At 43.0% G+C, this 16175-nt stretch overlaps 1 protein-coding gene across 1 annotated transcript in view; it reads left to right on the forward strand.

Annotated features, from left to right (window-relative positions):
* RGS11 (regulator of G protein signaling 11) overlaps positions 1 to 16175 on the forward strand; it is a 137074-nt gene that overhangs the window by 75885 nt on the left and 45014 nt on the right. Inside the window, exons 9-11 of the mRNA XM_040356370.1 lie at positions 3694 to 3762; positions 5449 to 5478; positions 9259 to 9320. Coding sequence (XP_040212304.1) covers positions 3694 to 3762; positions 5449 to 5478; positions 9259 to 9320 — 161 coding nt within the window. The remainder of the gene's footprint in view (positions 1 to 3693; positions 3763 to 5448; positions 5479 to 9258; positions 9321 to 16175) is intronic.

Consider the following 16175-nt stretch of genomic DNA (forward strand, 5'->3'; position numbering starts at 1 on the left):
CTGGGGTGCCCAAACTTTCGATCCCCACTGTATGTGCATCTTTTACAATATATACTGTTTGTGTGTGTGTATATATGTGTGTGTATATGTGTGTGTGTATACAGTATATCTATATATAAAAACACCTTTTTTGGTCTGTGTGAATGAGCCCCAAGTCTTGTGTGGTCCCCCTTTTCTCTTTGACCTGAGCTGCCTGTACAAGCACCCCCACTCTCTGAGGTTTTAGCTGCTGTGTAGGAGGAGTTGATGCAAATAAAAAGTAACATTGATAGAAATGTATGAAATTATTTTCCATGTTTTCATTGAATATTTAACAGGACTAAACTGGGAAATTTTCCGGCAGTTTTTCTGATGTTCTTCAGTTCTTTTAACTACTGGTTTGATCCAGCGATAGGAGCGCTGCAGGGGGGCTACCCATGGGGGACGTGTGCTTAGCACTGTAAACTTATCATCACAGTTTGGAGAGTAAACAAATACTTCTCATATCATAGTGATAATGCTTAGTACTTAAATGTGACCTCCAGCCTTCCCTTCAGTGTGCACAGTTGTACCGGCTCCTCTCCTGGACCGATATTGCTCACTATGATGTCACCGCACACTGTGAGCTTCTTACTGTGTGCATTAGAAGCTGCAGTAAGCCAGATAGGGCCCGCCTCATTTCCTGGTTAGCGGACATCCAGCATCATGTAGCCCTTTCCTCTCCAGCCTGACGCCATGGGCTTTTCAAAAAAAAAATATTTACTCTCCAGCCTGACTGTCATTGGCCCTTTCTTTCGATTCTTTCTTTCTTATTTAGATTATTTCTTTCTTTCTTTCTTTTGGATTTTGATTCTTTAATTTTTCATTTTTTGGTTGTTTGTGTGTTGCTTTCTTTCAGATTTTGATTCTTTCTTTCTTTAGGATTTAGATTCTCTCTTTTTAATTTTCGATTCTTTCTATCTTTCTTTCGTTCTTATTTCGATTCTTTCTTTCGGATTTAGAATCTTTTTTTCTTTCTTTCTTTCTTTCTTTCTTTCTTTCTTTCAGATTTTGATTCTTTCTTTCTTTTGGATTTCGATTCCTTCTTTCTGTCATTCTTTCTCTTTCTTTCAGATTTAGTTTTCTTTCTTTTTGGATTTCGATTCTTTCTTTCAGTCTCTTTCTTGGATTTCGATTTTTTTTTTCTTTCAGATTTTGATTCTCTTTCTTTCAGATTTCGATTTTATCTTTCTTTCTGATTTCGATTCTTTCTTTTGGATTGTGATTCTTTTTTTTTCTCTTTTTCCTTTCAGATTTTGATTCTTTTTTTTCTTTCCGATTTACATTATTTCTTTTTTTCTTACTTTTGGATTTTGATTCTCTTTCTTTCTTTTTTACTGTAAATTTTTTCTTTCTTTCTTTCTTTCTTTTGGATTTCGATTCTCTTTCTTTCTTTTTTTTTCAGATTTCGATTCTTTCTTTCAGATTAAGATTTTCTTTCTCCCTTTCTTTCTTTACATTTTTTCTTTCTTTTGGATTTCGATTCTCTTTTTTTCTTTCAGATTTTTATTTTTTTATTTTTCTTTCTTTCTGACTTTCAGGTTTCGATTTTATCTTTTTTTCTTTCTTTCAGATTTCGATTCCTTTTTCTTTCTTTCAGATTTCAATTTTTTTCATTCTTTCTTTCTGATTTAGATTATTTTTTTCTTTCATTCATTCTTTCATTCTTTCTTTCATTCATTCTTTCATACTCTATTTTAGACCCAATGGGGTAGATTCAGAAAGCAATTGCGTCCGCGTAACCATAGTTACGCAGCGCAATTGCTTAGTTGCGCCGGCGTATCAACTGCTCCTGATTCAGGAAGCTCGATACGCCGATTGCAGCCTAAGATATGACTGGCATAAGGCTCTTATGCCAGTCATATTGTAGGCTGCATTCTTACGATGGCCGCTAGGTGGCGTTCCCGTAGTGGTCAGCGTAGAGTATGCAAATTGCATACTAACGCCGATTCACAACCGTACGCGCGCCCTACGTACGCAGTTTACGTCGTTTACGTTCGTCGGGTTCCGCGTAAGGCTGCTCCTGCTATTAGCAGGGGCAGCCAATGCTAAGTATACCCGTCGTTCCCGCGTTGCGATGTTTGAAAATTACGTAGTTTGCGTAAGTGAATCGTGAATGGCGCTGGACGCCATTTACGTTCACGTTGAAGCAAATGACGTCCTTGCGACGTCATTTGCCGCAATGCACGTCGGGAAAGTTTCCCGACGAAGCATGCGCACTACGTTCGGCGCCCCCTACGGGATCATTTAAATTAAGCGCGCTTACACCGGGCATTTTCAAGGAGCGCCCGCGCAAATTACGTAGCTACTGCTTCATGAATGAAGCGTAGTGCACGTAATTTACGGAGGCGCAGCGTTAAAACGGTACGCTGCGCCTCCGTAAGAGGGCGCAAAAGGTACCTGAATCTACCCCACTGTCATTACTGGCTCCCTGTGCTTCTCTGTGTAATGTAGGCAGATCATGGCTGGTGGGAGGGGCCAGCGGGGTGCTCCACATAGCTTCCTGAAAACATCACCGCTCCCTGCCTCTGTACCTCCGGCTTGATGAAAGCAGTGGGCTGGTTCTTGGGAGGAGTTATGCGAGTCAAATCCCTTGATGGGTGGGCATTTAGTCTGGAGGGGTGGGCATTCCTTTGCAGGGTGTATCGGCTGTAGGTAACACCCATATGTGATCCAGAGCCTCCACGATTGATATCCAATAAATGAAAGGGGCGGGTCAGGCTGGGGAGGAAAGTGCTAGATCATGCTGGATGTTCTTCTGCCAGAAAATGACTTTTGCAGCAGCTTCTAATGCACATTGGGCCAGATTCTCGTAGAATCGGCGTTGGCGTAAGCCATTTACACCACGCCACCGCAACTTACTGGAGCAAGTGCCGTATTCCTCAAGCACTTGCTCCGTAATTTGCGGCGGCGTGGTGTAAATGGCCCCGGCGTATGGCCGCATAATTCAAAGGGGGCGGCTTGTATTCAAATTAAGCGCGCCCCCGCGCCAATTGAACTGCGCATGCGCCGGGCTGAAAAATAGCCCAGTGCGCATGCTCCAGCTCACGACGGAAAACATCAATGACGCCGACGTGTGCGTCATTGACGTAAGGTCGTATTCAAGAACGACTTAGTAAAACGACGTTCCCGACGGAAAAAGACGGCGCGGACCCGACGCCATACTTAACATGGCATACGGCGGACTGGCGTAAGGTTACCCCTCATATAGCAGGGGTAACCTTACGCTTACGGAAACGACGTACGCGACGACTACGCAACGCAAATTCGTTCGGGAATCGGCGTATCAGGCTCATTTGCATAGTCAAATGAGACCTGAACGTAAACGCCACCTAGCGGTCAGCGTTGTATTGCATTTAGGATCCGACGGTGTAAGTGACTAATTCCGGCGTATCTTGTTTTGCGAATACAAAACAATGATACGCTGGCGGGAATTTCGAATTTACGCCGGTGTATCTGTAGATACACCGCCGTAACTCTTTTGAGAATCTGGCCCATTGTGAGTAGCTCACAGTGTGCGGTGAAATCAGAATGAGCCATTTCAGTAGAGGAGAGATGCCGGTACTGTGCAGAACTGAAGGCTGGAGGTCAGATCTAATTATTATAAGGAATGGAGACAGGGAAATTATCTTTTTCAGACATAACATCTCTGTGTATTGTTCATGTTTCTTATAGCCCGGGTGTTTAAATGTGATGGATCACGGTCCGGAAAGGGGAGACTGCTATGCGGGAAGAATGCAGCTTGTAAGTGTACATTTCCCTCACGCTTCTGTTGGTTTTGTGTCATGACTTCAGGGCCAAAACATCTCCTGGCTCAGACCCCAAAACCCACTTATAGATCGCTTTCAAATCAGCAAAAAATGCATCCCGATTGTGAAGTAGACATCAAAGTAGATCTACCAGCAGATCTGTCTTCTCACGGTATGTGTGTACATGCTGCATAATGTGTAAGTGTAATAGTTCCTGGTATGTATTGCCTCTCACAGAGATCACAGTACTCCCTATGACTGTGCCTATGACTGTGCCTTCATCTAATTTGTTTCTCTATAGGGACAGCGCCATCTTTGTTGAGGCATCCTCCAGGGTCAGCCTCTACTTCCTGGACTGAGATGCCAGCACATAGATAATGAAATCTTGTCATTCCTGGTGCCTGTGCAGTACTTGTCCATTTTAGGCCCTGTTCCAATATTGCATAGTGGGAACGAGCGTTTCTGGTTGTGATTTTTTTGTTGTGCGATTTTCACACGATTCTAGGCGTCACGCATAGGGAACCCATTCACTTCAATGCGCATTTGTCTCTTAAAAGAAGCTCTTCCTCCTTTTTGTACAATAAGCTTAGCTCAATTTTTAAACATGTATGATACTAGGATTGCCGACAATCGCAGCAGAATCACACTGCTGCTGTATCAGTTAGTCTCCCTAATCACCGCCGCCCACTCAGTCTCCCTAATCACTGTCACATGAGTCATATTGTCTCTGATCACCGCCACACCAGTTACTGTGTCCCTGATCTCCGCCACACCAGTTACCGTGTCCCTGATCACCGCCACACCAGTTACCGTGTCCCTGATCTCCACCACACCAGTTACCGTGTCCCTGATCACCGCCACACCAGTTGCTGTGTCCCTGATCACCGCCACACCAGTTGCTGTGTCCCTGATCACCGCCACACCAGTGAGGCCCCGTACACACGACCGGTTTTCTCGGCAGAATTCAGCAAGAAACTCGATGGGAGACGTATTCTGCCGAGAAAAACGGTCGTGTGTACACTTTTCGCCGAGAAACCCGTCGGGAAACTCGTCGAGCCAAATAGAGAGCATGTTCTCTATTTCCTCGTTGGGCAATGGGAAAATTTGGCTCGACGAGTTTTCTGACAGCCGAACAAGGAACTCAACGAGCAAAACGATGTGTTTTGCCCGTCGAGTTTCTTGGTCGTGTGTACGGGGCCTTACAGTGTCCCTGATCACCGCTACACCAGTTACAGTGTTCCACGTCCCTGCTGTCTTACCGATGATCGCGTGTACCCGGCGGACATCGCGGCCGCCAGGTACACGCATCGGGTCCCCAGCTATGCGCCGGGACAGTGTTTACCCGCTGCTTGCCCCCCAGTGGCGCGCACGGGTAATGCTTTCAAATGACGTCCAAAGACGTCCAGTTGGCACCTGAGAGCCGCGCTGTTGACGTCTTTTGTCAATAGCGCGGGTCTCAAGTGGTTAAGGTGTGTGTTATAGGCCTGTGCTTTTTATACGCCGATAAATGCAGTAAATAAAAAACTTTTTTTACACCTCAGGAATGTATGTACACCACTGAAAGTTATGCCACTCTATCCCTTTAAAAGATAACCATTAAATCACTACTGTGATAAGAAAAGTAGTATCGCCTGGTATTTTGGTTTTTGAAAGTAATAGGAGGGTTTTTTTTTTAATTTAGGGAAAGAATGCAGATTACTACAAAAGAGAGGTAAGTGTGCTTTTCATATTTTTATGATATAGTTATGAGTCAATTTACAGAGCTTTTCTTTTTCTTCTATAAAAGAATTGGTAGGATAAGTGGCAGATAAAATTAAGAATGAGTGTTTAGGGAGGTCGAATGATGGGAAACAGAACTGCAGAGTAAACAAGTTTCTTTAAGTCGTTTTTAGGAATGTGGATAGGGAACATATGTTTGACAAAGAGCTACTTCTGAGAAATTTCCGAGAGAATGATAAGAGATTTGGAGCGGAAATGATCACAGATTTGAAGAAAAGGGTGATAACAGAGGTTTGAGTGGCAGTGATTATTAAAGTTTTAAGAAAAGAGGGGACAGCTAAACTTTAGATGAGAGACTAGATGATGTAGATTTGTAAGGGATAATATTATGATAGAAGAGAGAAGATGGACATTCAGACAACGATCAAAACAGAGGCCCAGATTCTCAAAGGCGCTACGACGGCGCAACACCATTTGCGCCGTCGTAAGTCCTAATCTGGCCCCGGGTATCTATCCGACTGATTCTTAGAATCAGTTACGCATAGATACCCATTAGATCTGACAGGCGTAAGGCTCTTACGCTGTCAGATCTTAAATGCTATTTTTTTTCCCGCCGCTAGGTGTCGCCGACGTCGTTTTCCCCGTCGCTTATGTAAATTAGCAAATTACGACGATTCCCGAACGTACGCGCGCTCGACGCAGAGAATTTACGTTGTTTCCGTAGCCTTTCCGACGCGTAAAGTTGGGTCTATGGAGGCGCAGCCAATGTTAAGTATGGCCGTCGTTCCCGCGTCGAAATTTGAAAAATCAACGTCATTTGCGTAAGACGTCCGTGAATGGCGCTGGACGCCATTTACGTTAACGTCTAAGCAAATGACGTTGGTGCGACGTCATTTAGCGCAATGCATGTCGGGTAATTTACCCGACGGAGCATGCGCAGTACGCTTGGCGCGGGAACGCGCCTAATTTAAATGGTGCCCGCCCCATTTGAATTGGGCGGGCTTGCGCCATGCGCTTTTACGATACACAGCCGCAAGTTTACAGGTAAGTGTTCTGAGAATCAGGCACTAACGCTGTAAACCTGCGGCGGTGTAACGTAAATCACATACGTTACGCTGCCCAGGAGCAACGTAATTGTATGAGAATCTGGGCCAGAGAGTCTGACAGATGATGAAAGGTTTGGATAGGAGGGTTATGATAAATGATAACAGGGATGTGGAGGGGAGGGGATGGTGAAATGTTTTAGTAAGAGGTTTATGATGAATGAATGATGAAGGTTCTGAGGGAGGGAGTAGAACAAAGTTTAAGAGCAGTGACGATGAGAGGGTCAGATGGTAGAGGATAATGATTGACAGAGAGGAGAGAGACTGATGACAGATGATGACTGGGATAAGGAGAAGAGAAGACAGCAGAGAGTCTGAGGAGAGGGTATGAAGAAAGGTTTATTTGAAAGAAAGAGCGAGGGAAGATGGCAAGGATCTGAAGGAAAGGAGGACCATCTGAGGAGAAATACGATTATAGTAGTACGTTTGAGGAGTAAAGATGGTGAAACTTCAAAGGCAAGAGACTGATGACAGGATTGAAGAGTTTCATGATGGATGATGACATGGTTATGGAAGAGAGATGACTATTGAAAGTCTGAGGACAGAGAAGGGGAGAGTATTAGGCCCCATACACACGAGAGGATTTATCCGCGAATACGGTCCAGCGGAACGTTTCCGCGGATAAATCCTCTCAAGGATTTCAGCGGATTTCTCTGCGATGGAGTGTACTCACCATCGCATTGAAATCCGCTCCGAAATCCTCTGGCGATGACGTGTCGCGCCGTCGCCGCGATTATGACGCGGCGACGTGCGCGACGCTGTCATATAAGGAATTCCACGCATGCGTCGAATCATTACGACGCATGCGGAGGATCCCTTCGGACGGATGGATCCGGTGAGTCTATACAGACCAGCGGATCCATCCGTTGGGATGGATTCCAGCAGATAGATTTGTTTAGCATGTCAGCAAATATTCGATCTGCTGGAATCCATCCCAGGGGAGAAATATCCGCGGAAACAGATCCGCTGGAGTGTACACACCATAGGATCTATCCGCTGAAACCCATTCGCTGGGATTTTTCAGCGGATGGATTCTATCCTGTGTATGAGGCCTTATGGTAGAGGTTTCAGTAGCAGAAGATGAGCGAGTGTAATAACCGAATTAGAGGAGAAGATAGAGGACCATGACTGGCAGAGAGGAGAGAGACTGATGATAGACAGTGCTTGGGATAAGAAGACAAATGGCTGATGGAGGGTCTGGGGAGAAAGTATAAAAACATGTTTGGTGGCTAGAGGGGAGGAGAAATGATGGCAAGGATCCAAAGAAGTAGAGGGACTTCACAGGGTAATGGAGGTGAGATGACTTTGGAAGGTCTGAGAAGGGAAGATGAGGGCACATTTGGTTGAAAGTAGGGTTAACGGATGATGACAAGGATTTGGAGGAAGGGAGGGAGGAGATCTTATGTAACAAAATAGGATTGTGGTAGAGGTTCTAATGGCAGAAGACGAGAGAGTATAGGATGAGAGGAGAGAGTGACGATGGATAATGATGGAGTTATGAAGGAAAGTGGATGATGGAGGCTGAGGAGAAAGTATGAAGACAAATTTGGTGTAAATTAGTCCAAGATTATTTGACAGAGAGAAAAGATTCGACATAGAGAGAAGAGATTCGACATTATAGAGACATGAAGATTCGACGAAGCAGCTAAAAACATACGATCGCCGCTTAGCCCATAGTCTATAGAAGAATTCTAAATATAATTATTACTAGTCATACAACATTGGAATTCTACTATAGCTTGTGGGCGGAGTATTCGACCGAAAATGTACGATCGCGGCATCGTACGGTTTAGCTGCTTTGTCTAATCTTCTTAGAACATTCGACAGACACCATAAGCCTTCAATTGACAGATTCGACCTTAATTAATTCAGATTTTTGGACTAATGCATTTTTTAACAAACCAAAATAAATAAAAACGAATTTCTGGAGTAACTACATTTATTTTTCGGACGAAAACGAATATATTTCAGTGTGCACATGTCTAGTGGTAGGTAGTGTCCGAAGTGGAGCTTGTGTGCTGAGGATTCAGGCAAAAAACTTAGTCAAGCAGGCCAGGTCGGCAACAGATCAGGCAAAGCGGTACACATTCGAAATCCAGAGAGTGGTCAGGCAGGCGGAGGTCATACACGAGCTGGCGGTGAAGTACAAAGTCAGCAGGCTAGAGAGTAGTCAGGAATTCAGGCAGAAGTTCATACAAGGTATTCAGAGTCACCAAGCTATCACAACACCCAGGGAGCTAGTCCACACAAACGGGCAATGAGAGACAGGAAGTGCTGCTATTTATGGGCTGCTTTGATTGTAGATTGTCCACAACTGGCAGTAGGTGGGGCTAGTGAGTCCAAGGTAATGCATCAAACTGAGAGAACATAGCCATAACTCCAGAGCCCCTCCGTGGCACAACAAGTAAGACTGCAGCTGTGGGACCAGGAACATCCCGGTTTGAATACACCCAGGTACATGACAGTAATAAACAGATAAACGATAATGACAAAAATGTAACGTTGATGAGGAGAATAGGGTCTGATGTGTGCCTTGAGGGAAATCTAATATATTTGAATTTTAATGCACAAATTCCTAGCATTATCAGTAAATAGCTGTGAAAAGAAATTATCAAAATACAAGTAGACATCCATGTTTCTGTTTTATTGTTTTTTTTTTTGTACAATAGATAGAATGTCTGAAAAAGGCCATGGCACGAACTAGGGTGAAATCCTCCATCTGCCTAGAAGGGTGAGTGAAACTGCATTAAGTACCAGAAAGAGTTCACATTTTATTAATACAAGCCCTAAAAATCTACAGAAAATATATAAAATATATAGCTGTCTCTGTTGCCTAGTTAAGTACAATAATAGGAGTTTAAAATGTTCCTTAGAAACTTTTTACAGACTTGTTCAGCCTGAGGTACGCTGTGTCCCCAAAGTTACTTAAATTATTCCTTTAACATGTACATCTGAGGAGTCAGTCAGCCAGAGCTGGAGGAAGACAGCCACCACCCCCACCTTTCGGGTCCTCTTCTGTTATTGTTAGCGGAAAGAACAAGTTCCATCACTATGGAAAGCCGCCACCTGGATGCTAGATTATTCTCACTGCATCTTGAGTTCTATATACATTTATTAAATCCTGGATTACCTAACCTTGGAATATATTACGCTATAAAGAAAAAATACAGCTAACTATATTTCCACTTCGGGGATCTCCTATTCTGAACTAGTAAATGGTAAATCTATTATATTCAAGTTAACATACCAAATAATAATACAGATTCAGGACAAATTTGACAAATGAAATCAACCATAATACTAATCCTGACTCAAATGCCGCGTACACACCATCACTTTATGTGATGAAAAAAAATGACGTTTTTAAAAACGTCACTTTAATTGACCGTGTGTGGGGGAAAACGTCGTTTTATGTCTTGTAAAAAACGACCAAAAAAAATTGAAGCATGCTTCAATTTTATGTGTCGTTTTTCAAAAGTGCACTTTTTACTTCACAGAAATTGACCGTGTGTAGCAAAAAACGTCGTTTTCTAAGACGTTTTTTCATCCACGCATGCCCAGAAGCTACTTATGAAGCAAGCTTCAATGGAAAAACGTGGTGGAACGTAACCTCACTTTGCAAGAACATTGTGAGAAAACGATGGTGTGTAGGCAACTTCGTCTTTGAAAATTGAAGTTTCAAAAACGTCATTTTTTACTTCACAGAAAGTGTCGTTTTTTTTTCATCACATAAAGTGATGGTGTGTATGCGGCATCATAGTCATGACAATGGATTGCATATCACTGTACACATTTATAGTGTGGCTGTTTTATTGTTGTACTGGAGATCAAATCTTCAATCTAGGTGTCAAACAGTCTTTCAGAATTAATCTTAGGCCTCGTACACACGGACGGACTGTCCGCTGAAATCGGTCCGCCGGACCGTTTTCAGAGGACATGTCCGCCCGGAGATTTCTGTCTGATGGTTGTACACACCATCAGACAGAAATCCGCGCTAACACGATACGCGGTGACGTGGCCGTGCCGTCGCCGCGACGATTACGCGGCGACGTGTGTGGCCCTGGAAGGTCAATGCTTCCACGCATGCGTCGAATCACTTCGACGCATGCGAGGGATGGCGGCCGAGTGGACATGTACGGTGAGTCTGTACAGGCGACCGAACATGTCAGGACAGGCTTCCAGCGGACATGTTTCTTAGCATGCTAAGAAACATTTGTCCGCTGGAAAACGGTCGGCTGGACAAATGTCCGCTGGAAACCTGTCCGGTTGGCCGTACACACGACCGAACATGTCTGCTGAAACTGGTCCGCGGACCAGTTTCAACAGACATGTTCGGTCGTGTGTACGGGGCCTTAAGGGTTCATTCCTAGTCTGACCAATAACCAACTGTCCCACGTTTGGGTCAAGGTTTAAACTTACATTCGCCATTAAAGCTAACTGAGGCCTCGTACACACGACTGTTTTCCTCGCCAAAATCCATCAAGAAACTTGGTGGGAGAGCTTTTTTGCCGAGGAAAACGGTCGTGTGTATGTTTTTTGGCGAGAAAACTGTCGTGGATCTCGACGAGAAAAAAAGAGAACAAGTTCTCTTTTTTTCTCGTCTGGAGTCTCAATTTCCTCGTCGTGTTTCTCGTCGGGCTGGTTTACGACGAGAAACACATTCGTGTGTCTGCTTAGAAACACGCGCATGCTCAGAATAAAGTATGAGACGGGAGCGCACCTTCGGTAAAAGTAGGGTTTGTAATGGGAGATAGCACATTCGTCACGCTGTAACAGACTGAAAAGTGCGAATCGTCTCTCACCAAACTTTTACTTAACACGCAGTAACATGAGATTAGTAAAAGCAGCCCCAACGGTGGCGCCAGTGGAATCAAACTTCCCCTTTATAGTGCCGTTGAACGTGTTGTACGTTACCGCGTTTGAGAACGACGAGATTTTGTCCTGACAGTGTGTACGCAAAAGAAGCTTGACAAGATTCTTGACAAGCCTGACAAGGAACTCGTCGAGGAAAACAATGTTTCTTTTACGACGAGTTTCTCGGTCGTGTGTACGAGGCCTGATACTTAAAGACTCTGTACAGACATAACAAAACAAAGCAGGTGATGATTTCTAATTACAATTGATAACCTTACTGAACTGCATTAGTCTCAAATATACTGGTTGGGTAAAGATTTGAGTCAATCATTATCCTCTCTACCATTAACCCTCCCATTAACTCTACCGCTAACCCTCAGGCCCCGTACACACGAGGGGATCTCCGCTGGAAACGGTCCGCTGGATTGTACAAGCCATCGGATCAAAATCCGCGCGGAATTCATCCGCGGTGACGTGTCGCGCCGTCGCCGCGATGATGACGTGCGCGACGCTGGAAGGTAAGTACTTCCACGCATGCGTCGAATCATTACGACGCATGCGAGAGAGGGGAGCGGACGGAGTCTGTACAGACCACCGGATCAATCCGCTGGACCCGATTCAAGCGGATAAATTTCTTAGCATGCTAAGAAATTTATATCCGCTTGAAATCGATCGGGCCGAGAAATGTCCGCGGATAAATATCCGCTAGGCCGTACAGACGACCGGATTTATCCGCTGGAACTGATCCACGGATCAATTCCAGCGGATAGATCCGGTAGTGTGTACGAGGCCTCACACTAACAATCTCTTGAAATCTATCACTAACTGTTATACTAACCCTTCCTGTAACCCTGAAAAAACGTGTAGAGGGCGCTAAACCACTCAGTGCTAATGAATAGTGAACCATAATTAGTGGGATTGGATCACTTTTCTCCCGGATGGGAGAATATTTAGATGGTTTTTTTAAACCACTTGTATCACAAAGTCCATCATATCTCAAAGACAGCAAAGATCTAATTATAGAACTCCAACATTTACAAGCCACCGACCAAACTATTATGGTTACAATTGACATCGAGTCATTATATACCAATATCCGCCAGAAAGATGCTCTTATAGCCCTACCTTGGGCTTTGAAGCGGGAATCTAAATTAAAGAAAATCCAGATCAATTTTTTGATTAAAGGACTAGAGATAGCGATGTCTAACAACTACTTTTGGGCTAATAACCAATATTACAATCAAATTGGCGGGGTGGCAATGGGGGCCCGCTATGCCCCTAGCGTGGCCAACATTGTTCTCAATAAATGGGAGCAGGAAACCATTTTTTTGAACAAGCATTTTTCTTTATGTTTCTATAAACGGTATATTGACGATGTCATTTTGTTTTGGGAGGGCCCATTGGAGAGTCTGAAGCTTTTTCTTGAGAAAATGAATAAGAATAACTATGGTTTGACATTTACAGCAGAAACCAGTATGACCACTGTCAACTATTTAGATCTAACCATAAGAAAGAAAGGAGAAAGATTCCAGACTCTTACCTACTTCAAGGCCACAGACCGCAATGGCTTTGTACCTACCAATAGTTGCCATCATCCCCTATGGATAGGGGCAGTGCCTAAAGGGCAATATATGCGACTAAAACGAAATTGTGACACAGATGAAGACTTTTGTGAACAAGCTAAGCATCTTACCAACAGATTCCTAGAGAAGGGCTATGCGGCTGAGACTTTGCAACAAGTGCTTAACCAAGTCTCTGTATTAGACAGGAAAACCTTGTTAACCTCTAAATCAAAAAAAGAGTTTAAAAGCGAAGCCGCATTCATATCCGGCTTCCACCGGCAATATCGGCAAGTCGAGGCCATTTTCAAACGTCATTGGCCGATTTTAATGAAGGACAAAGACCTAAAATCATCCATCTCTGGTGTACCCAAATTCATCTACAGGAAAGCCCCAGGATTACGTAATAAAATAGCCCCTAACGTACCCGATCCACCTAAGAAACTTGTCACCTTTCTAGATGGATCTGGTTTCCACCATTGCACTCGATGCAAAGCATGTAGAACCACACGTAAATCTGGAGACAAGAAGAAGATTACACATTTCAAATCTAATGTGACAGGGGAGGTTTTTACCATCAAACCCTTGATCACCTGCGGGTCAGATCATGTGACCTATGTACTGGAGTGCCCGTGCTCCCTTCAGTACGTTGGCAGGACCACCCGACAACTCAAAATACGAATAAATGAACATCTAACTAACATTGCCAAAGAATTCCCCAATCATAGTGTTTCTAGACATTTCACCAAATACCATAACAGTGACCCAAGCCTATGTACCTTTTATGGCATAGATAAAATCAGTAAGCACTGGAGGGGTACACATATGACCAGGAGTGTCTCACAGAATGAAATGAAGTGGGTGCATAGGCTTCGTACCATGCAGCCCACTGGTCTTAATATCGAGCTAGACCTAAATTGTTTTCTAGCTAATGACTAGGACATTGATCAACCTAGGGTTTGGTTTGGTTCGGTATTAATTTATTAATATTTTATTTTTTAATTTAATACCTTTTTCTATTGCGAATCATGGTCTGTCAGTAATCTATGAAATTTAATTCATTGTCTGAATTGGTCTGGGCTCTGAGGTACAGAGTCCATCCAATTAATAATACACTCTATATAACCTTTATCCATTTATTTATTTTAATTGGTTATGGGGTAGAGATTCTCTCCATTTGTATATATATATATTTTTTTACATATTTCTTCATATTGTATATTCTCATTTATATACACCAACTAAGAATCCTCCTTTTTTCAGAAACTTAGATGTGCATATGGGTATTAATAAACTTTTTTAGTATTTTTGTACTGGGGTGGAGTGGGTGACTTGCACGACCGGAGGGATGCAAAGTTATTCATTTACCCTAATTTATGTCACTAATTGTGTGGACCATTCATTTAATGTCTACAACTCTTTTTATTTATTTTTATATTCATTCTCCAGTTATCCTTATGTATTAGTTTAGCCTGCGAGATGGTTTTTTACTATATATTGTTTTCACGATGGAGATTCAGTCTGCACATCCGGAGGGATACGAGTGTAGTATTTTTTAACATCCCCCGGCTTTCTGGTATTTGCTAGATTTCTTTTGCGACTCTTTTTTGTCTTTGGTTTTTTTGAGTCTATCTAGCAAATACTGAGGCATCCGCTGCTGTATAGTTACTATTCCATGATTTATTAAATAATTTGACTGTTATGCCTTGATATATGGCTTAAACGGCACCGCGGCTGCTTTCATTTCACCGTCTTAAATTTGGACCAATCAGTAGCCTCTATGAGACTACATATACCATCATGCATCAGTGATCGGGCACGCCCCCCTGAAGACGTTATACCTGACGAAACGTACGTCGGAGGCGGACCCGATCACGAGAAGTGCCTCCCTGCCCATACGAGCTGCCAGCTGGGACGCCAAACCGTGTTGCGGAGACAGCACCGGATTAGACGACCCTGTCCATTACCGCACCGCAAGGTAGCGGTGACACGCATGCAGCCCCAGTGCCGGGTAGGCACTTTTAGAAGTAAGAGGCCATCTGGGCCATTCGTTTTTTGGTTTTTCTGTTTTTATGTACAATAAATTTTAAAGTGGTATCACACTATTGGCATCTCCATTGCCTTTTTGTTTTATTATATATCCCATATGGAATCCCTGGCATTGAGGCTCACTATTGATTTCCTGTCCGATGTGCATGCAGGCACAATCCTGCATATGTCTAGCTGACTATTGTTTCATTATAATAGTCCACTTATTCTGGTAAGCACATTTGTTTGCTTCAACACCAATTAGAGGGTGATTAAGAAGATTGGATTTGTTGGTGACGGCTTTCCTTTTTTTTGCACATAAAGAATATTCAAGAAAGAAGATTTGTTTTCTCTTCGTTCACATGTGATGCATTGATTGAACACTTATTGGGACATTTTTTTACAGATTCCTTTGGACACAGAGACACTTTTGGAATTTTGTATTTTTTATATATTTTTTATATATGTATTAGAAATAGTTTAATTTAATCTATTTCTCATTTATTAATTTGGTTCACTATTCATTAGCACTGAGTGGTTTAGCGCCCTCTACACGTTTTTTCATTTATCACAATAAAGATTGTTTTTTGAGGAGCAGCTTTTATTATTTTATTTTAAGTTTTTCTCTTTATTCAAATTTTGTTGTTTGGCGCTGATTATTATTTTTCTACTTCCTGTAACCCTAACATTAACTCTTCCTGTAACCCTAACATTAACCCTTCCTATAATTCTAACAATAACCCTTCCTGTAACCCCAACACTAACCTTTTCTGTAACATTAACACTAACCCTTTCTGTAACACTAACTCTTCCTGTAACACCAACCCTTCCTGTACCCCTAACACGTATCTTTCCTGTAGCCTAACGCTAATGCTTCCTGTAACCCTACACAATTTTTTCCTGTAACCCTAATACTAATCCTCACGGAAACCCTAACACTAACCCTCCCTGCAGCCCTAACACTAACCCTTTCTGAAACACTACCACTAGCCCTTCCTGTAATCCTACCACTATCTCTCCCTGTAACACTAACACTAACCTTCCCTGTGACCTTAACACTATCCCTTCCTGTATCCCTAACACTAACCTTCCCAGTAACAGTAACACTAATTCTACCAGTAACCCTAACACTAACTCATCCTGTA

The sequence above is a fragment of the Rana temporaria genome, chromosome 6 (assembly GCF_905171775.1).
Source record: "Rana temporaria chromosome 6, aRanTem1.1, whole genome shotgun sequence".
NCBI lineage: Eukaryota > Metazoa > Chordata > Amphibia > Anura > Ranidae > Rana > Rana temporaria.